The 23,862-nt window shown below is 40.4% G+C and overlaps 1 protein-coding gene across 1 annotated transcript; it reads right to left on the bottom strand.

The window, feature by feature from the left end:
• Window positions 1-4,019: 4,019 nt before the first annotated feature.
• LOC139149765 (monocarboxylate transporter 13-like) lies at window positions 4,020-23,621 on the bottom strand. The gene is made up of 6 exons (XM_070721737.1): window positions 23,464-23,621; window positions 22,883-23,183; window positions 12,862-13,103; window positions 11,640-11,783; window positions 8,647-9,477; window positions 4,020-6,070 (listed from the first exon to the last, which is right to left on the bottom strand). The coding sequence occupies exons 3-6, from the start codon at window positions 13,073-13,075 to the stop codon at window positions 5,706-5,708; spliced, it is 1,554 nt and encodes a 517-aa protein (XP_070577838.1). The 5' UTR covers window positions 13,076-13,103; window positions 22,883-23,183; window positions 23,464-23,621; the 3' UTR covers window positions 4,020-5,705.
• Window positions 23,622-23,862: the final 241 nt, after the last annotated feature.

Here is a 23,862-nt window from a genome sequence, read left to right on the forward strand (position 1 = left end):
CCCACATCCCTCGAGTACCTGCAAGAGAGAAACTCCGAATTGTAACCTTACTAAGCTGAGGTAAAGCTCAGTGACACATGCCCTCTGCCCTCAATTTCCTCAAAAACGAAAGATCAGCAATCTTATATTTTGAAAAGAAAGGCATAACGGGTATTTGCAATAACATCGCTGCTGTGAGAAGGCAGGAATGACGTCACTCTTGCGTCATGATTATTTGACACATTTCAAGGAGTGTTTTGAATATCCGTTATGTTTTAAATGAAAGGCGAGTTTGATGAAAATTCAAATCATTTTGGACAAAATACTAATTTTCCTGTGTATTAATCGCACACATTTTTATTTTTATACACAAACGATTAATATTTTTAAACAGTTGGCGCGCCGCAGGCGTTGCATGTAACGAAGCTGTCTGGGTGTAGTGATGAGTCATTCCGGTTACAAAAAATGCAAAACAAAGTTATAGGCATTTTTGTTAATATATAATTTCTCACCGGCAAAAAGGGGTGATTTTTCGTTGATATCTGAAAAACAGTAAATCTACGTAAAATACAAGTGTCGTGATATAATCCCCTTATCGATCGGCTTACTACGTGCATATATGCTGTTCACCAGCTCCATCCTCTCGTACGATGGAATTTGTATTTTCCAGTCTCTGTTGTCTTTTGAGAAAAAAAACCTCTATGAGTCATGGTCAAACATTGCAGGTCTAAGCAGCCCGCAAATCTCTTGACCTAAGTAACAGAGGAAACGGAAGATTTGGAATTGAGGAAGACTTACCCAAACCAACTGGTATTTAATATTTTCGCTCTTCATTAACTTCATGGGTTGAGATATAGTCAGACATTAGTCTCAACGGACGGGGGAAATACCCCATTTGCAGTCCTGTTTCTATATTCAGTTCTGAAAACTTTCCTGTAGGGGCGCCATCGCCACTCGAATGTTATGGTTACGACAATCTACATGACTGTGAATGTGTCGAGCGAGCGAACGAACAAAATTAAAAGGCAACGTATCTGGAAGAAAGCCATAAAGAAGAGAAAAAAACCCACAGTATCATATGAATGGGTTCAGGACGCATCCTTCTCCTTCAAGTCTTCCAAGGCTTGTAGATTTGTGTCGTACGGCATATACACCCAGGCAACTCCACATGAAGTTTCAATAATTTTAATTTCTTGCGACCCATGTCGGATATGCCTCATTACTCTGTTGAAATACGATTACTAATTATGAGTTTATGACGAAACTGTAACGGAAATATGATAAATGACAGGAGAATTTTCCGCGGGTGACGACATTAACGATTCCTAAAATTTGCTGCTGGTCTGAAAAAATATTTAATATTTCTTACTTGACATGTAAAATATTTTACATATTTATCTTTTTCTTTAATTTGATGGTATTGGTTTGATACGGTTACCAGACGTTAAATTTACCTTGAAATCGGGCAGATTAAAGAAGAAAAAAATGTAATTTCTTTTCACAGGAAATACTGATGATTAAGGGTACCGTAATTTATTAAATGTCTCTGTAGCTGTGCAGAGGAAACAAGTTTCAATTCTGTCACAGTGATGTGAATTTGTCAGTTTAGGGAAATAGGGAAACACAGCGTTTAAAATATTCATCGGTTGTATCTGCCTAGTAACACATTATGTAGAGACCGCATAACTGTTGCGTGAAGCAGTCGAGTCTTGCGATGTTACATCATTATGTGGAAATCATCATTTAAGAGTTTTCAGTTCTGCTTTCCGGTAGAATTTACTTCATGGATAGCTGAAAACCTCCCCTGTTTGAATTAAAAATCATACATAACTAATGACACCTAGACTGACCGTTTCAAAATTTGACAAGTTTTTTGTTTCGGTTTGTCATAGTATGCGTACTTTTTCCCAAAATTCCCTCCTTTTTAGATCGACTTTCATGAAATGTTTCTTTCAAAAAGTAGCATGGTGGCAATTTAAGCAGTTTCTCTGCGGATGTTTATTTCTTTTCTTTTTCTTTTTTTTGACCACCCTTTTCAAATGGACGACCCCTTGTTGAAATGCTCTAACCTGGCTGGGAGAACTAAACCTTGTTAATCCCGTTTGAGGGCGATGTCAAGATAGCATGTTCGCCGTACTTGCCTGCGACAGTTTGGCGTGTTTGTATAAATCAAACCAACAATTGCTGTGTAACCAATAGTTCCATGTAGATAAACCATCGGAGAGATAAATGCTGATCGATGTGTTTGGCTAACTACGTATGTCTTGTAAAGTCCTATCATATTTTCGATTGCGAATTCTCTTCAAAGTAAATTTCATCCCGATGTATTTGTACAGGGAATTTGCGGTGTCACTCCGACGATATCAATGCGTGGTCTAATGGAGAATAATGAAGTTACGTCATCAAGACTCTTGAAGATTGAAAATGATTACTAATGTACAGGTAATGTATCAATCTCACTCATTGCCATAGACTTCAGAGGGAATAGTGCTAATGGTAAAAGGTTATCTGTAAAGTTTTTTAGTGATAGTTAATATGTTACTGGTTTGTCGCTAGTCACAGAAGCTTCGGCCCTTCTTGTCGAAACATACTGCCCTCTACAGACAAAGCTTGTTATTGTGTAGTTGCTTTGTTTTTATCATCGTTGCCCCCACTGGTGCTTTCAGCACTTTGTACGTGGTCGGGAGATGAGGGCAATACGTTTACGTAGAGAGGACCACCTAGCGAGTTTTTAATTCAACAGGGAGTCATGAAAGTCTCCTTAGTTGTCCAAATCTAGGTCATGCATTTTTTACAGCAATGTTAAGGATCACCGAAGGCGTGTGATCACCGAATGTGCCCCCGGTCAATGCAAAGGTCCAAACCCAATGCGAACACAGCATAACGATCAACTAGTCACCGAACCGTGCAAATGGCGATGAATTGGTGATAACGATAAGCTGGGGAAAGGTAGCAGCTTAAAGTGCCGTAAGACTAATCTGTAGATGGAGGGCGCCATTAAAGTTTGCGAACTCTACCTTCAAACAAATACGTCATCAATCATCGGGTTACGGCTGCCTTACTGACGGGAATTTACAATTGAACCGGGGATAACCGTTGTGTCACCCGCGTCCAAAGAAATTAACCCCCATTAACATCTGTGTGCGCTGAACAGTGTTGTCACAGAAATTCAGCTTGAGATTGATTTTGAGATTGATAAAAGAAAGAAAACGATGTTGATTTCAATTGATTCGGTGAATTTGGCCGAACCTTTATACTGTCCGAATTTCTTGATTTTTTGTATAGGTATAGGGGTTCACGGTGTTTTTATTATTCAAAAGTATGTGTATTAGAAATAGCTTGATCACTTTAAGAAGCCCTCTAGGACAGATTACATGCTTTTGGGCTAATGGTCACATCAATGTACATTCCAATCTGAATTACAGTAAATGACCACTGTCATACCATACCGAAGTCTAGGAGACTCGTCAGTAAGACTAGCTGCACAGGGGGCAATAATACTTTTCTCCCGCCCCCCCCCCCCCCCAAAAAAAGTTCGCGAACTTGATGCATTCTCCTGTTTATCCGACAGGAGCCTAGATTCATAGGTATGAAACAACATCCGATAACGGCTAATGACAACAGCGACAACAATTTCGTAAACTTTTAACAGAAAGTCTCACCGGCTCCGTCAAATGTCAAACAAACATAGCTCGGTGAGTACGCACGAAACTTTACAGAGTGGCCGGAGGTTATCACAGAATACTTAAGTGACTAATTTACATTGATGTTTATCAAGATGTTCACGAATTCGCGTGCAGTTATTTATCCTCGTCCATAATGAGGCTCCAAGGGGCACGAGCATGCGCAGTCCATAGGAACGGTAAGGCCTTCCAGGTGAAAGTTCAAACAGTGAATATCCAGGTGGGAAACATACTTTGCTAAATTCGCCAGATCCAGCGCAAAAAAAGCTGCCATGGAGGTTATCCAGGTTAACGCTTAAGTATATCACCTGATTATTCATTAGCATTTTAATTACATATAAACAGTGACAAACCACATTGAAACGCATATTAGTGTGTTTATTCAATGCATGTTAATTCCCCCTATAAAAATTGTCGATATCACAAAACAAAGATTTTACAAAAGAAGTACAACTTCGAAAAAAAACGGCTCTTCTAATGCACAACCTACAAAGTTTAGTCTGTACAAAGTTCACTCTCACTAATAGACGGAAAAGTGGCTTCGGTCTTGGTGACAATAGAAATTACTAGCTCTTTTCCATCTCAGTTTGTCCAAATACATTTAAAAAGTGGAAAAAACACCCTGAGTTTATTGAAATCAATCAAACTGTTACGCTTTCCAAGATAGCAAACACCGTCATGGTGAATTAGCACAGCAAACAGTATCTGCTGTAATTATAAAAGCTAGTACCACATATCTACGAAAGAGGGCTTCGAGGATTGAATTTGCTGTGAGATCATGCCGATCATTGAGAGTTTTAAACTTGTATCATTTGTAACTTTGAATCTGTGAAAATGGAACACTGCTCAGTTTCTTCATTAAGATAATTCTGTGGTACGATTTTTGTTGATTATAATGGGCGATCAGCGAGGCATTTTTTGCAACGTTGTTGTCTAGAAAATGAGCTTAGAAAGTAACACAAAAATACAGTAACAATTTCGCCGTGACGGTGTCTCCTCCTTGATGCATTTACTTGCCTGTCGGAAATTAAAGCACCATGTATTTTTTCCTCAGTTATGGTGACAATATCTATGATCTTTTACAGGGAAAAGAAGAAAACCGTTTTGTAATAATGCATGCTGGGCGCAAAGGTGCCAGATGAGTTTGTCTTGGTTTTGTTTCCTCTACACGATTCACATCTCGGCTCCGACAGAATAATATCAATTGAGGCCATCATGTGCATGTGGATGTTGGATGGCAAAGTTTTGAAGAGGACCGACTACCTGCTATTAAATAACCTGTCGTTTAAAATGGTATCAAGGAATGTAACGAGGCGAAGTACAATAAATATAATCATTGCGCATGAGCAGAAAAACCAGTATTACCCTATTACTGAAGTTTAACTGCAAATTTTACACACCCATAAAAACAAAAATGGAAATCACAAAAATGACAAACTAACAGATTGCTTTGTCGAAAAAATCAAATCGAAAGACTGCCTGTCCTGTCTGGCCTGGAAGACAAACTGAAAGATGAATACCAGGCATTGTGAAATGAAAAAAGGAAAATAAAAAGAACGTCAAAGGCTGGAAGACTTTGTAATTTATAATCGGAATTTTTTTAGTTTGCTTATGATGGTAATGTAATTTGTATAAACATTGTACATAAAAATTTGACACCAGGTTCCTTGCGGAGATTAATGGCTAAGAAATGATTGTATTTACAACACTCGAGTGATTTCCCCCTTAAAGTTACTTTCTTTCTCGCTGACAATTACTATGAGATATTTACAAGTCCAAAACGTTCGTTCTATCGTTTTAGCGCTAGACACTGTCATTGAACATGCATACGAATCTATTTATTTTTGTACATGCTTTGAAGATGATAAACTAATCACGTCTTCCATGATACCACGTGACTACCTGCGGCTGCAGTGGTTGAGAGGGTCAACCATGAAGGTTTGGCTGGGTTTTTCCTTTAATTATTATTTACACTCTGAATTTCATCCGCAACTGTAAATCAACGCTGTAGATTTCTTCACTCCTGTTTACCGTTTTCTTGAATCATACGTTGGTATCGTTCAAACTGTCGGGGTAGCTGCCCCTATCGTCGTCCGAGTAGTCGCGGTACCCGTTGGCCACCGTGGTGTTCACCAGTGGGCGGTTTGGATCGCCGTTGTACCTGGCCAGCAGGCCGTACTTCTCCTCTGCCTGCTTTGCGTTCTCCCTCGCTCTCCGTTCTTCTCTTTCGGCGCGCTTCTTCTCCTTCATCTCCGCCATCTCCTTCTGTTTGGCCATCTGGGCGTTCTTCCCCGCCTGGCACTTCATGATCATTGGCTTGAATGAGAGCAGAACTGCGGAAATGAGGTAGGTGACACCGGCGACCATGAACGGTAACCTGTACGAGCCCGTGATGTCGTACAGACGACCTGTAACAGGACAAAAATACGACTAAATTTTTCTCATCCTCATAGACAAATTTATATTTGATCATATTTGATAAACGGCCTGAATAGCGCATTTGAAATGTTTAGTTTTCCAATTAAACTTTCCAAAACGAGCAGTGGTTTCATTCAATGTTTAAATTGTTCTGATAAGGAAAATATAGTATTTAAACAAAAACATAAAAAACTCGAGATGTTTGATTTTTTTCTCTATGATTCCAGAATGGATTCGTCTAAGAACCCCTAGGGAAGATAGATGTATTATGAGTGACATAGTAGGTATAGCAAGCACATGGCATATTGGGCCCGGTGTAGAACGAGCTCAAAATCTTTCAACCTCTGTATGGAAGTATTGATACAGGTTTATAACTTGGTAACATATCTGTCGTCGGCAAGGAATTTAAAATTCAAGCTTATTCCTCAGGAAACAAGTATATAAACAATTTTCTTGCGTTTTAGTTGATGGTTTTACTAATGCACATTGTTGACAAGTACGTGGTACGTATCGCTGGTTTGTGTTCGCTGTACGGTTTCCGGTCCTCGTGTTCACCACGCTTGATTGTAGGGACTGGCGTTATTGTTTGAATATGAACCATCCGATTTTGGGGTTTGGTTTAGATTTTATCAGAGATTGAAAAATAATTCCTCGTGAAAATTCATCTCTTGCTGCTTTAAAATACAGATACGAATGGGAGATGAATAAAATGGGAGGGGGTTGCGAGGGTAAGTGCGCACGCTCCTCATAGAATGCAAGTGGTCCGCCTATATCCCCTTGAAAAGAAACCAAGGTAGAGAAAGGGTGCAAAATCGCGCATCTTCACTCTGATCATCGTTTTCCGTGATCTAATGACGCATCTCTTCATCACAAATCTGATAAGGCAGTGCGTGAGTTGAGTATCATCTCCTTTGTTGTCATTGGTTGCCGACTGTGATTCAGATTTATACATCCGTTGGATATTTGTCACGGCGTTAAGGTATAATGTGCCTCGGGGACAGATATTCGGACTCTCTCACTTTTAGCATTCTTTTCTGATCTACCACTTATGGGGGTTAACTTGAAGCTCTTGGTGTAAGAAAAATTATCTCCAGCCTAGCTTTTCGAAAATCGAAAATTTTATTTGCCTCCATAGAGTTAACAGAGGGGTGGCGGCCATTTTGAATTTCAAATATAGGTAAATTTTGGGTAATTTCTTTCTCTAGTACCAAAATTTGCACGGTGACCCCAGATTTTTATTCTTGAATTTGAAAGAGAATGGTTGAAATATTCCTTGAGAAAATGTTTGAAAAAAGTTGAAGTCTTTCACTTTCGAGGCGCATACTGTATATTATTACCTGAATACACAGGTTTATGTGCCCGAGAGCAGGTGACAATTTGCCCGACGCCAGGACGGTAGATTGTCTCCTGCTGCGAAGACAAATAAGCCCATGTATTCAGGCAATAATATTTTTATTACATGCCTCTTCAAAGTTAACGCTATTTGACTTTTAGTTACATGACGGTATTTTCAAACAATTTTACCATTATCGACCATCAGCATCATACAGATTTTAACGAAAATCAAAACAGCAGTGCGCGAATAGATATTTTACATCTAGCGTTAAGCGTCTACTTTGACATGGAAAAATGTCGAAGAGCTGACCGGGTAATCATGGAAACTGGTCAGTACATCGTTCACCGGCCCGCTTACTCCCCGGATGTTCCTATTCAAATCAATGCATAATTTTGCACTCACATCGAGGCATGTAATAATACCTTAAATGCACTATTAATTATTTGTGCAATGTAGGCCACTCCCATTGTTTGTTCACTCTCAAAATCATGTCGATGTCATGGGCTCAACTTGTTATTACACAGCCTGTATGTGTGTAACTTTCATCTCGAGCCACATTTCTGTGTAATGCTATGGGAAAAAACGCCCTCATATTTGTGTAATAAGTTGCCTTATCATATATTTATACCTCCGGCCACTTTCCCGTGTAACGCTATGGGAAAGACGCCCTCACATTTGTGTAATAAGTTGCCGTATCATGCCCAGGCACACTTTGCCCAAACCTGTCTATTATGCGACGGGATGCGGCCATCGCTTTCCCGAAAAATGTACAAAAATGGCGATAAATGATTACATTGCATGAATTATTCTACCCCAAACTCTTTGCACAATACTTCTAATTACATTTGTATCATTCTGTAAGGTATGTGATAAAACCTTTGCGGCCTTGATATGGTCTTTGCGAACCTCGGTCGTACGGCGTACGGGCCCTCGCACGCTCGGTACGATCCGCCGTACAACATCGTCGGCAAAAACCGTATCAGGGCCGTAAAGATTAATGTCATTGTGGACAACATGTTTGTTTTTCGGATATGAAATGAATTTGCCAACAATAGCATCGGAAGATTGTCCCCAGGGCGCTGTGTTTGCAGTGATAATATATTTCAACTTTCTGTAGGCAGAAGAAAGGGAAACGTATATTTTTATCTCCTGAACAAACATAACAAAAAACATTACCAAAGCTTGTTCTGCTATTTGAAGACAATCTCGAGTAATGATACTGTTTCTTACCTGCAACAGGTGCGCCTACCAAATGTCCCACGCCGTAAAAGAGAAGCGTGATGCCCATGCCAGTGGGTAGCCTGTACGTCTCCACTATCAGTTTCATCATGACCATCGTCATCGGGTTGTAGAAGCCACTAAGGACGCCGTACAGTACTGCATATCCCATGATCCGCGCAAAACTCGTACCAACGGGACCAAATATGATCGTGATAAAACCGATGAGGTAAACACATACAAGGAACAATTTGTGAGCCCCTACCCAGCCACGGCTGATCGGGATACCGTGAATAAGTCGGCCGATGAAGCCCGTCACCCCTATTACAGATACTATCCAAGCCGCCTGTCCGTGGTGAGTTCCCTGGTAGACGGCGCGTGGCACGAGATGGACCAGCGGGGTGAAGGTACTGAAGCCTAGGAAAAAAACTGCAATGACGTAGACTGTGAACATGTAGTTCTGCCCCCATATACTGCAGTCCATACCCTTGGCCGGGGTCTTCAGCTTTGGGCGCGTTGATCTTTTCTTTTCTCTTCCACAGAGATTCTTCTTTGGGGGTCCCTCCTCCGGGTCTTCGAACATATGCGCTGGCAAGTTCTTCTTCAGCGGAGGCATTCTCATCAGAGACGCAAAGACGCACAAGTTCAGGTTCATGGCGCTGATGAGAATGAGAGAGCCCCTCCAGCCTAAGTGCTCGAGCAGATAGTGACACAGAGGTGGGAAGATGACTACTCCGAGACTGGCGCCAGCGAACATTAGGCCGTTCGCAGGAGCGTGCTTTTTTTGAAAATAATATCCCACCAACAATATGACTGGTACAGCAACGAAACCATATGCTCCTCCTGAATGAGAAAGAAAAAGAAACTCACGGAAGTTAGATTGTGCACTACATTATAAGAACGTGTCCATAAGGGACCGTTCAGTTTTTACGGCCTGGGGGGGGGCCGGCAAAATCTTGTCGCCGGTGTTCAAAAAAATATAGACCCCCCTGCATTTTTCGCGAAAAAATGATGACCCTCCTTTGTCAGACGAAAAATTTTGATCACCCTCCCCCCCCCCCGCTGAAAAATAACCAAAACCCATATGTCAAATTTACCCTCACGGTTTGGATTTGAACTCCGGTACGCGGCGCACTTTATTCGTGTAGCAGAGATGCCAGTGCACAAACTTCTCAGCCACATCCATGCAAACGTCTGTTAATTAGGACGACTGTAAGGCAATTTTGAACTTCATTTCCATAGACAACTTATGTCCATGGACACTGTATAAAGTAGACTTTATTGGAGTGGTTCGCCAAAGGCAGCCCTCCGGTTAAGAGGGTCATGGGCCATTACGTAAAGTCAACTTTATTCTAGTGGGCAACCAAAGGTGGCCCGCTGGTAAAAAGAGGGTCGATCATGGCCATTGCATAAAAGGGAACTTTATTGTAGGTATTATGTTTTTAAAAATGTGGTGACCCCCCTTTCCTACCAGTGAAAAAGTGATGACCCCCCTCTGCTGATTCCAAAATTATGATGACCCCCCCCTGGATTTTGCCGGGCCCCCCCCCAGCCGTAAAAACTGAACGGTCCCTAAGTATGCTTTCAGACCACTACTACTTGATTTTCTTACGTTATCCTTGACTTTTTCGATTGCGAATGTATACTCCTGTTGTAAAACGTTGCATTGAAGCTGTCTGTTTCTCTTTCTCCGCGTCTGTCAAGATCTGTATGTCTGTCTGTTTGTTTGTCTGTCTGTCTGTCTCGGTCTCTGTCTCTCCCTCCTCTCTCCCCTCTGTCTGTCTGTCTGTCTGTCTGTCTGTCTCTCTCTCTCTCTCTCTCTCTCTCTCTCTCTCTCTCTCTCTCTCTCTCTTTCTCTCTCTCTCTCTCTCTCTCTCTCTCTCTCTCTCTCTCTCTCTCTCTCTGTCTCTCTCTCTCTCTCTCTCTCTCTCTCTCTCTCTCTCTCTCTCTCTCTCTCTCGAACAAACATACATACTCACACTAATATCTACTGTTGTGCACAATATGCATGACGATTTGTTTTGTGACGTACTCCAATGCGGCCACCAAAGCCGTCTATTTATAATTTCGTGTCTAGAACCATTAGTCGGACAAGTCTTGATCAACGTCGCAAAAGGACAAGCGACCATTCTAAAGATACATCGAAACAGGCTGACAGAAAGACACAAAGACAGAGGACATTCAGTCGACAGTTTATGGACATCGTTACGATACGAATTCTGGTGTGTCAATACACTGCGTTTCCTTTCTTGCCTTTGAAAGATAATGGATGGGAAATACTCCCCTCCAAAGACGTCGAAGCTCTACTATCGTTATACGCTGACATACTTTCGGAAAGGTGACCGAATTTTAGCAGGTCACGGGAACACCCTTGTATGGTGACAACCGGAATGGCATGAGGTCACCGAGAAAATGACTTCAATGAAACCTTTTCTTGAATCGCGGGATAAGCTCGTGAGAAACTTAAAGAATGTGAAATCGAAGACAGACCCTGGGGCTATGGTTTGAAGGCCAGGAGTGTCGGTAGAGTTACCGGAATCACTACCTTTACCTCCAAAATGCTCCGTTGTAATTAAGGTGGCATTGCACACAGCTACCACACTTTTTTCAAAGCAATATTTTTTCATCTCAGATTACATGAAAGCGCCCTCATACTATTCTCAAAAGGCAGAGAAATTTAAGTTTAGATTAATAGCAATAATTTCCTGGAAAGATGAAGGGAGCAGTAGATATTTGGGGTAAAAATCTCAATTTGGTATTGAAAATAGAAATTAATTAAATGAATTTTTTCAAAAATTTTTAGTGACATTGGATAAAATACGCCGTGTGACGTCCAACGCCCGCCCCCTTATTGGTTATTAATGATAAGTTTTGCCATGTTTCCCCATGTTAGCAGACCATGTACCCGGTAAATGTCCCGCCATTCGCTCTGTTTCATTAGAGACCATGCACCCGTCCTAAAAAGATTAGCCTATGAAATAATGCCTTCCCCTATTCGCTCTTACCGGTTATAACGCCGAATGTCACATACAAGAATGGTATGCTGGTAGCGAAAGAGCTCAGCAGAAGGCCAACACTTGAAATTATTCCGCCGGCCATCACCACGGGCCGAATACCGAATTTGTTGGACAAACCCGCAGCGATTGGACCTAGGATGAGGAAAGAAAATAGAGTTATACAAAGACAAAAAAACAGCAGATTGTGTTGCACTCTCCGCGACATGAATGCGTATGTACGTATTCGATGAATTTATATTACTTATGTGCAAACACAACTGTATGAAACCCTTATATTTGTTAATAAGTTTTCCTTTATTTCCTTATCATTCCGACATAACCTTGGTCGACACCATTTCCACTGATCGGGAATTTATGATGGAATCGCAACCCCAATCGGCTGCGGTAGAATGTCTCTCAAAAGTTTGAAAATGCCCGTCTTACGACGCAAGACAAGCATTCCTATCGGAATGTGAGGCTTCCACTCAGTCCACTAGACCAGGGTCATTTATTACATGCCTCGATGTGAGTGCAAATCAGTGCATTGATTCGAATAGGAACATCCGGGGAGTTAGCGGGCCGATGAACGATGTACTGACCGGTTTCCATAGTTACCCGGTCCAGTGAAGCCCTTCGACGTTTTCGACGTCAAAGTAGACGCTTAACGCTAGATGTAAAATATCCATGCGCGTATTGCTATTTTGATCTTCGTTAAAATCTGTTTGATACTGGTCGATAATGGTAAAATTGTTTGAAAATGCCCTACACTAACTAAAAGTCATGTAATAAAAATATTATTGCCTGAATACATGGTTTATGTGCCCTCGCAGCAGGAGACAATTTGCCCTCCTGGCGCCGGACAAATTGTACCCTGCTCTCATGTATTCAGGCAATAATATATATTATCTCACGTCTCCGTAGGACGTTTGATAATATACTGTTATTTCCAGTGGCTTACATTCCGTTTCCTGTTTATACTCTAGCTTTTAGAAGTATTGTAGATTGGTTCTATATACCTATGTACCCTTTTGGTCGTATGTGTTCAGTGCTAAGTTTTGAGTGATGTTTAAATTGTGAGGGTCGATTGCCCGAAATTAGGATAATAAATAGTTGTCGTAAAATAGAATAGAAAGGTACAGTCACTGTACAAGCCATGTGAATAATTAGGGGATTCTTTTCCGATCATGGTATATGAAATTCAGAAAATTCAGCCCCGCAAACTTGAACTTACTCGCAAAGAAGGTCATGGACATCATGATGGAGACTATCCACGACACTGACTGGGCACTGACTCCGAAGTACGTCCTGAACTTGATGAAGAATACACCGAACGCCTCCGTCAGCCCCGGTGTGAACAACATGACGCCGAAGCCGCCGAGGGCGACGATCCAACCGTAGCCCCCGTCCGGAGAATCGTAAACGTGAATCGGACCTTCTTCGCTCATCCTGTCTTAAAAGCAGATGGAATGCACCCTACCAAAAAAAGAAGGGAAAAAAGGGAAAATCATTACATCATCGATCTACAGATTTTTCATACTACTTACCAGTCAAGGTCGATTTCCTGAAAAGGCGCTCCGTGTGGAGTTTGAGAGACTGAAAGGAGATGTTCACTAACACGCACATAAAGAATAAAGTCAAAAAGAACCCCTGTATTACATTTAAAAAGAATGTAAACTTCGTTAAGTTGGAGTGCGCCTCTGGGGCAGATATTCCCACCCTAAAACTTTTACAATATGGTTAATTGGCCTACCATTTGTGGGGGTTCATTTTGAAGCTTAAGGACTTTAAAAAGTTTTCACAGGCTTAGTTTTGTGAAAATCGGGAAATTCATTTCTGCCATGGATATAACACAGGAATGGCGGCCATTTTGAATTTCATATATCGGTAAATATTGGGTAATTTGTTACTCCTGTACCAAAATTTGCGCGGTGACCCCTTATCTTATTCTTGATTTTGAAGACGGTTGGGTGAAAGTTTGCTTACGGAAGGTCTGAGCAAAAGTTTAAGTCTTTCACTTAACTGTGGAGGCGAGAACTACCTTACGTGCCTATGGCACGAAGCAGTTTGTGTAATTTGAACAGCTGTCTACATGGAAAAATAAGAGTTTTATTATGAAGCGATTTGAACCATTTCTGGATACTTGTATAAAGTGAAAACGCCATCGGAGTTTGCTTAGAATACTTAATGGAAGAACGTTACAAACTATACCTTATTATCACTTTTGTACACATCTATAAGCATTTGTTAAAATAACAATCGAGAAGACGGTCAACGTAAATGTCCCGTGTAATTATTAAAAACAGTTCAAATCGCGTTCTTTACAGTTCTCAGTACTCATAATATTCTTAGTACTTTGGAAAATTTTCAGTAAATAACTTTCAGCTTTCAAGTCATGCTGTTGTCTAATTTACTTCAAGTATTGCTCTAAAAATAAACTGATTATAAAATATTTTTTCTTATAGTAAGATAATAGTAGCGAGAGCATGCGCAGACCAACTCCTGAAGCTTGAAATGGATTAAAAAAAACTTTTTGCTTACTGTTATTGTAGATAATCATTCGTCTGCAATTCACGACCGTATAAAAGTGCTTACATTCGATACAGCATAGACAGAAATCTGATAAGAAGTAGAAAAACTGACAGAGATTTGGTACATAGCAACGGGTTTCCTTTGATCCAACTTTATCAGCAAAGTTAAGGTTTGACCCGTACAAGTGAGTAGATGGACGCCTGATATGTAAATTTGATTGATCATCAAAGTTTCGCACGTAACCTTAATGTCCTGTTTGAGTAGTGATTCATACACAAATGTGTGAGTTTCTGAATAAACAATGATTCAAACAGAATGATAATTTGTCTCTTGGTCGAGATAAAATAATCCATTGAGTCCGTCCGACAGAAGATTCGCCATCCGCTTTCGTTGTCAGAGGTCACAATTCAATGACTGAGCATGTATGTATGAGCAATTGGTGAAATATACAGCTGTAGTTTGTTTGGATGATATTATTTACTCGACTATACCATCATCTCGACCAGTCAATTGCTATCCCTCCTCGCGACACACAACAAGAGAGGGGGGCTGAACTATTGTTCAAGTTGACTGCGGAGCACCAAAGCGAAATACAACAGTTGAGCTATAGGTCATCCGAACAAATTTAGATGATCCTATACACGTAATTCAATTTGAAGATTAAGCTTACAGTTTTTTGTTTTGTTTCAATCACTGAAGAACGGGTGGGATCACATGAATATGTGACAAGATTAAAACCTGTTTTACAGACCAGATATCAGAATACATATTTTGTATTGTGCTTATTTTCATTTGGTCGGAAAATATGCTGCATTTTTCCATAAATCTACAATCGGCCTTGTTTGCGATTTTTTTCAGCGTATCCTAAAGTATGCCGTTTGTTAAGTTCCGACAATGGATCCCTGTGGTAGCTCTATTTCTTGTATATACTTGCTTCAAAATGTAGATTGACAGTCACCGCTAATGAATATGTACATACTTCAAATCGCAAGTCACACCGAAGTACTTATTTTGACCAGAACGATCGTAATTTTGGTGTGTGTTAAAATATTACATAAATTTTAGTTGCCCTCACAGAAACTAATTCTAATCTCCCTATTTATCTGTCTCTGTCTGTCTCTATCTGTCTGTATCTATCTGTCTCTCTGTATGTCTCTCTCTCTCTCCCCCGGCGGTAGACTCTTTATATTTTATGTGCACAAAGTTCAGAGATTCTGGCTGGGACAATGTTGAATGGAAAGACAGATAAGAGATAACTGCTGGCCTGTTGACCATCCCTCGAAAACTGGAATGAATGATATCAAAACGCGTGGAATTCAAATGAGTTTGCATATCCGAATTTCTTAATCATCTGGAAATCGGCCAAAATAATCTTTCTATCGCCATATCATCGAGTGCAATTACGATTTTGATCTTAACAATTGTAATGATGTAGATTTCCTCGCACACCTTTGGCAAATCTTGTGGGCGACCAGGTCTCGTGGGCCTAATTGCTGGTATAATCTATTGCTATTGTTCCTCGGCAAATGCAGGCCAAGAATAACATCTCGTTAAGATGAACAAACATAGCTTACTAACGTGCCGGTCGAAGTAACGACCCAGAACAAACTCTGTATAGACATTTGTACACCTGGATCGTGTCTTTTCTGCTTATGTCGTCTAAAATGGCTTCTTACTCCTTCTACGAAACTTACATGTATGTCTTGTCTGATAACATGGTGATAACATGGTGTACCGAGTGGAAACAATTTAACACTCAAAGATCGGGGAAAAATAATCGTTTTCAAAATTACAGGCAACCGCTCGGGCGTTCACGACAAGAACGCCGAAATGTATTTGGTCACCGAGTTTTGAGTGGTTCAGCAGTTTACCCTTTGGAATTTTATCACTTGGTGTCTTGTCAAGGTAATCCCAGTAACAAAAGAGCGATGCGTCACCTTTACCATTGCCTGATGCTTAAAGACGTCAATTATGTAAAATATCCACTCTATGTATGTATGTATGTATGTATGTATGTATGTATGTATGTATGTATGTATGTATGTATGTATGTATGTATGTATGTATGTATGTATGTATGTATGTATGTGTATGTATGTATGTATGTATGTATGTATGTATGTATGTATGTATGTATGTATGTATGTATGTATGTATGTATGTATGTATGTATGTATGTATGTATGTATGTATGTATGTATGTATGTATGTATGTATGTATGTATGTGTGTATGTATGTATTTATGTATCTATGTATCTATCTTTATGTATCTATGTATGTATCTATGTATGTATGTATGTATGAATCTGTGTATCTATGTATCTAAGTTTGTGTGTGAGAGGGTGTGTGTGCACACGTGCGCGTGTGCGTGCGTGTGGACAGGCAGACCGAACGTTGGGTGTGTAGGTATAGGTCTATATATTTGTTCATATGTCTGTACATACATATGTACGCCTGAATGCATATTTATGCCCATGTGTATATGTACGTATGTGTGTACGCATTTCTATATGCATGCATCCGTATATTCATGAAGGTATACCCGACGGGCAGACAGACATGTAAAAATCAATCTCATTGTTAGTACGTTAATGTGCCTCGATCTTTGACTTTCAAATTGTTTCCACTCAGTAAACAATTGATATTATATACATCTGTAATTCTAAACTCCTATAGACAGAGAGAAATTAGTTTAAAACAGCGATCAATATAGGTCAGTAGGACTTTGGCTAATTTACAGCAAATGTCCAAATTAAAAAAAATCCCCGTCCCTATTATCCATTTGAAATGCACGATCTTTTCTAAAACAAACTGTCAGGTCAACGTCACACCAATGAGGGCAAATGCCAAAGGTTAAGCAACAAACTTCTTTGTTTGTCATTTTTAGACTCTTTAGAAGATATGACTGGAAAAGACTTATTATATATGTACTATTATAAAGCAACAGTCATAATACTTGTGGCATGGGAAGGACGAAGAAAAGAAGATGATGAGCAAAATTGCCTCGAAGGATGAGACTGCCACTGTCGCCCACAAATGTAAATTTTGCTCACGTGCGAGTACTGGCTAATTAAACTCTGATATTTTTTATTATCTTTAACGCGCAGACGGTTTCACGCAGTTTTGTTATGCAATTTCGACCGAAAAAATTCCACCTCAAATTTCAATTTCAAATTTAACATCAAATCGAGGATCGTAGACTGGAGGTTGTAAGTAAGGATTCTTCTTTTAAATGTAAATTATGTATTTCAAACGTGTGTATTTTTGTTTTTATGTTAAGAGTCGAGCTGCGCTTGAGCCTGAACTATATTATATAGGAACCGCCAATTTGACGAGTTACTGAAATACCGAGAGAGAACAAACAGCCCATGTAATCATTTACTGTGTACTGTTTGATCAAGATTATAAAACTAAGAATGTCTTTAAATCATTTTCTGTTAATGTGGACCACGAAATTTTCAAACACAATAAATAACAAAGAAGAAAAAAGTCACGACGCAAATTTACCAATTTAAATCACCAGTGTCCACAATATATCAATACTTATGGCAAAATTGTCTCTACAAGCTGTAGTGTAGCAAATTTCGTTTTTTCTTCAAAAAAAACATCTGTATCGATGGCGCACTTGTAGTAAAACGTTGACCACTGTTGTTAATGGAGACATCATAACCCCACATACGATACATATGGATGGACACTCAAATTTTCACGCCAAAACTTGTTTTCATCATTAGACTTGTTGCTTGTTTGCATGGTTGGATAGAAGCCATGTAGAAATGGAGGAGATTAGTGTAACACCAAACGCTAATTGATCGTATCCCCTCTCTGAATCAATCCCTACTGCAAGTCATAGGAACAGCTTTGTTAGTTTTCAGCGCATTTCGGCCAAGGCTCTATTTGCAGTCCACTTGTTCTAACAACGAGTTATTTCGAAGCGTAGAATAAAATTAAAAAGAGCGGAAATCAATGCAAAACACGTAATTATGCAAGCTGTTTCAAGGCTTCACAGTGGTGTAAACATGTGGCAAACTGTTGCTGGGTCACAAAATAGGATTGCTGACTACCGACTATCAACATATTTTGAAAAGGTTTTAGATCAACGTTTTCCATGGTATAACATTTGCGAGTAGCTCAAATACAAACATAGCCTGCTAATAATGATCAGTGACGTTGTCAATACTGTATCGCCAACAAATTCCGGTAGCCAGTTTTTCATTGGCAGAAACTGTTTATTTGCTCGACCTAAGCGCAACCATTATGGTGTGTGCATCATAAACACTGACAAACTGACAAGGTAGGGGCGAATGAAGCAAAAATCAACACAAACCTGGAGCTCGATACCTGGCTACGGCAAGATATAACAGTGTTCTCGGCCTATCTGATATAGTGCATATCACAAATACGATTGCCACTTCACCGGTCATAAAAATAACCATAACACTTGATAGTTTATAGTCAGGGGCATCTAAGCCATCGGAGAATTGCACTCATCTGCTGTAGTTCGGCAGCCAAGTCCGCTTTTTCACTCAACCTTTTAATCGGTTTTGCTACTGAAGATCGTCAATCCCCCCCCCCCCAAAAAAAAAAAAGTTACTAGCACTCTGTCAGCTTTGGGCAATTTGAGATACATGTAATAAGCATAAACAAAATGGCCGATAAAATATCACATATTTCCTAAGGAAGAAATACAAATAGACTTCTTATGGATAGAGTGCCAGTGACTATTTTTATTTGGTGGGCTTGACAAACAATACCAAACGAGAAAAAAACAACTTAAAAGACAAAACTAGGTTTATCCCACCGGCTGTAGGGCTACTGTTATGTGGTGCGATCGGTCGACAACGCAACATGACTTCTAAGCATTGGAACTTGCAAGCTGTTTGATGGTAAAGTACCGCCCGGGCCATATCTCAAGCTTGTTTTGAATGACTTAATGATTAAACTCTGGGTTTCGTCTCATTTAGATACTCAACGGGGTACCTGGCGAGATGTCATCACCTCTCTCTCTCTCTCTCTCTCTCTCTCTCTCTCTCTCTCTCTCTCTCTCTCTCTCTCTCTCTCTCTCTCTCTCTCTCTCTCTCTCTCTCTCTCTCTCTCTCTCTCTCAGTAAGCTGCATGTAAGAACTTTATCAGGGACTGTTAGAAATAAATTTCTTTATTTCGAGCCCTGTGTATTGAAACAATGTTCTTCAAATGGCATTGGTCCCCATGTTTTTTCTACTATCAGGGTGAGCGTTTCATCGAGGGGGATTCTGTGACAATTATTACAAAAGGATTTGGCACTTTACAGTACAAGTACCTTTCATATTCCTACAAATGCTCCTTTCCCACAATTTCATTCAACTGCTCTTTCTAAGCAGGTACTTGGGTAGAGTTCTCCCCGGCCGTAACCTGTGTCACTTACTTGCCAAAGCCGGATGCATTCGGATGTGATTTTTCTATAAAAACCACGCCTCTCATGCGTGTCTTTTGCATTTTAAAAGCTTTAAGATGGCGACCCCTTTTGGCCCTGATTTGACACCATAAATATCCATTCATTCCCTGTGTATTAATGCCAGTTGTGGCCCGCAGAGTTCAAAAATGTCTAGTATTGAGCAATAAGTTGCTTTGAAAGGATGGCAAGGACGTATCAGTAAATTTTGACCCTGTAACAAAATGTAGTTTCAGTGTACAAAGTTCCCCGGGTCGTGATTACACAGACGAGTTATTGCAAAAGTATTTAGGGTGTTCGCGAATAATTACCATGCTCACTTCTTGATCAACAGCGCGTTTTCTGCGCTATTTGCTAGCAAAAACACCCCACCATACAAAGATTTACATCAAGAAGCGTCCTCCAAACAACGTAAGTTTTTATTCAACAGTATGTAGGGATGTCTACTGGCGGAGATTCTAAAAAAGTCGCTGACATAGGTTGACCAAAATCAGGCCATCGCATTTCATGGTATGATACTATATAATGTTTTTTTTTTCAAACTTTCTGTGGACGTGGAGGGGTTAAACGGGCTCTATTGAGCGATTTTTGCAGAGAAAGATACACATTTCTTGCCTTTGGGTAGCTGATTTTGGTGTTTGTTCTCATGGGAATAGACTGACTCAGGTTACAGGGTCGACTGTCGTCTACGCGACCTGAATATTAACATCACTGTAGATGGCGATGGTCAATGCCCGATTGGTTGATTCCAAAGAAATTAATTGCGACAGAGATGTCAATTCTGAAATTTGTGATCTTGCGTTACCGTTGTACAGAAGTAAAATGTGGCCTCGCCATTATGTAGTAAGATTTCTTTTCATCGATGTAAATAAAAGACGGGGAGACGAATAAGATTGCGAATAAAGATAAACTGACTCGGACTATAAATTGCAGATTGTGAGCGATGGTCGATTGACGAGCAGACTTTGTCATAACTTTCTAAAGGGCCTTCTCAATAGAGAAAGAGGGGTTCTTGTGTACCCGACATTGAAATCCGCGAAAATTAAAAAGGGGTTTCGCCGTACCAAAGAGTCGATTGACTGGCATATAGCTTACGACACCATTACGTTCTTGTTACTTATTCTTGTGAATCTGTGGATTCCCTCCATGAAAAGGCAGGAGTGAGCTTTGCCGAGGTCTTTCAACTCGGTATTTCACCGATTTTAGAATCTCAAAACAAATCCCTTTAAAAGTTTGTGTGTCGGTGAGTCTGTACAAAGTTGACAGTAACAATGCCAGCCCATTGGTGATTGCTACGTGCATACACTGCGATCAATAGCGCCGGGGTTTTATTCTCAATTGCTATCGCCTTTTATCACCGGCATGCTCTGCTATGGCTTGATAATGGGCCGATAGAATTCGGATCTTTGTACTCGTCTGAAGAAAACTCTAGGTGAAAATTTCAGTCTTGAATAAATGCTTCATTTTTAGGCGCTAGGTGCCACACGGTGTGGAAAAGATCTCAGATGCCAAGTTGAAGTTCACAAACATTCAACAGGCTTCGATTTCTACTCAGTGTAGCATGTTATACGGAGCACTTCGTAAAAAGGGAGAGATTATTTCACTTCGTGTACTGTTTAAAATAATCACAACCACTATTTTTTGAGTTTTTTAAATTTTTGGTAAAGATCAAGAGCATGATTCATTTATTTAACAAGGATGTTCCACATAATGTTCTTAAACTAGACCTCGGTGGCCGATGAACGAGAAAGTAAAATTCATGAATAAACGTACATACGTGTGGAGAAAGCACCATAGGTACATCATTTGTGTAGAGAATAACTCACATTCGTGGTTAAAATAAGGGAAAACTCCACTTTGGCTCAATAGCCATAATCTGCGTAAAACCACAATCTCGTGGACAACGAGACTTCTTTTGCTATTACTTTTTCACAACTTACGATGCGAACAATGGGAATAATTGGTCCTATTTTCACGTGTCTACTCCTCGCCATTTACGTTTGTCTCATAAATTACGGAACAAGCCAGTGACGTATGGCGAATCTTGGGGAACAAAATGTCCATCAGGCTTAACAGGTAGTTTTTTTTAGTACGGGGATTCCCTCATCAGCTGTTCACCGTATTAAGTAAGCACGGAGTGTGAACACAAGCCAAGACATAGCACTTAGTATGTTTAGATTGAAGTTTTAGACAAATAGTTCACAAGTGATGACGCATCTCCAATGATTTACCCGGGTTCACCAAATCTGTCTGTCTGTCTGTCTGTCTAATGCTTAGATGTCTATTGTGTCTTTCTGATTTTTTTCTTTCAATTGCCGTAACTTGATGAAATTCACGACAGGCAAAGACAGACGACTTCACTTCGCCCGGTATCTATCTCGTTACCTAGGGCGTACTTGAGGAACATTTTTTGTTCAATACATGTTTCGTGTTAACACATCTGAACCTGAGATAACCGGGCTGAACTACACAGGCATTAGAGTGTTATAGGATATGTAATTTAAAAGATAGCTGGGCGCGAAGGCACATATCGGAATCACGCCAGTCTTATCTAACCTGGGCCATCGTTGCTGGTTGGATACGGAATTATTTCAAGGCTTTGAGCGAACATTTAACTTTTGAGGGGCAAACGGTAACATGCATCTTGCTGACCTTGCCCCTCTATTGACTAAAAAACATGTTTCAGTTGCTGATCAAAATTTTGCAGAAAAAAGCTGCGATGAACAGCGTCCTTTAATCTGCTGAATGGCAGTGAGCGTGGCGTGACGTACACTCGAGGATAACTATCGAATATTCTAATTTCGGAAAATTACATATGTCCTGATGGCGACATGGCATTTCTATGTCTTTAAATGACAGAGAGGGCACTCAGTTGCCGGCCGTCGCAAGGACCCATGATATCAATCACACCGTTCGACGTGCGCTGGGACGACGTTTTAGGATAGTATGCCACCGGTTGTTACGTTTTAGAGGTTACGATGATGGGACCGGTGTGAAGGAAAGACTGTAGATAGAATAATAGATTCATCCAAAGAAATGAAAAAATGGTCCGCTGGTAAAAAAAGGGAAAAAAAGGGAAACCTTTCTAGAGTGCGCATCATCGAGTAAACAGGAATTCAACAGCACCAATAAAGATATCTGTCATCGCCCTCTATTCAAGCACAAAAAATCAAACCAGAGTACACTTCGCAACGTTATCCAATAGGCAATAAACCATTTTCTGAATGACAGATGATCTGAGCGATGAAGCCACGAGGGCAATCATATATCATAAATTTTCAGCGTGCCTACCTGAGAATGATGGTCAGTAATCACAAACTGTAAACACCACTACAGCGTGCGTCGAAGGCCCACGGTTCTTTGGACTGCCCAGCTGGACGCCGCGCTGCTCGAAACCACACAAGCTGGCAATACCACAGTCAAAGTGTGCAGTTATAGTGGACCATGGTCCCCCATCTCTGCAATTATCAGCTGGTCGTGTCCTCACGTGACCTAACACCGGATGCTTGTCCTGAGTCGACCGCTGGACCGGTTGAATGGGACAACTTCTGGTTCACTCGTTGAGGCTTGCGTTTGTATGGACGTGAGAGGGCTTCGCCAAGATGAGGCATAAAGCAAAATGAAAATAAGTTATCAGTATCAAAAGCAAGTGAAAACGTTTGGGTTGATGTACATTTTTTAGAAATGATGAGAATGGAAAAGTCTTAGTTGAGCCCTCTTCCCTCACTCTCACTCTCTCTCTCCCCCTCCCTCCTCCTTCCTCTCTCTCTCTCTCTCTCTCTCTCTCTCTCTCTCTCTCTCTCTCTCTCTCTCTCTCTCTCTCTCTCTCTCTCTCTCTCTCTCTCTCTCTCTTGTAAACCGGACAAACTTACCTGTGAAAAAATTGCGTCCTCAAGCCGTAAAATGTATGTTACAAAACTCTCACACCGAAGTTGCAGAGGTTGATATGGGAAAACAGTATTCTTTGTTATCGAATTCTTCTTAAGTGGATTAATCGGACAATGGCTCACCCAGTCTGACATTTCGATTTTAAAACATTTTCCAAGGTAATGAACACAAAAGATGCAACAATGTATGGTGTACTCTTGTTTTTTTGCAAAGTGTGCATCAATACAATTTAACATTTATAACCGTATCGGTGTAATATGACGATATTCCGTTTACATTACATTGGGGGAATGCAAAGTATTCTGGGAATGACTGGTTTGTTGACGTCAAATACATGACTAGAGGTCACAGTTTAAAATTCTGTACAAACAACCTTTGAAACT

The sequence above is a fragment of the Ptychodera flava genome, chromosome 14, assembly GCF_041260155.1.
Source record: "Ptychodera flava strain L36383 chromosome 14, AS_Pfla_20210202, whole genome shotgun sequence".
Lineage (NCBI taxonomy): Eukaryota > Metazoa > Hemichordata > Enteropneusta > Ptychoderidae > Ptychodera > Ptychodera flava.

Coding starts and splice junctions, on each gene's coding strand:
- LOC139149765 (XM_070721737.1), bottom strand. CDS start 13,075: ATGAGCGAAGAAGGTCCGATTCACGTTTACGATTCTCCGGACGGGGGC. Junction 11,784..12,861: donor GTCCATGACCTTCTTTGCGA/GTAAGTTCAAGT, acceptor TCCTCATCCTAG/GTCCAATCGCTGCGGGTTTG. Junction 6,071..8,646: donor GGTAGGCGCACCTGTTGCAG/GTAAGAAACAGT, acceptor GTCCTGTTACAG/GTCGTCTGTACGACATCACG.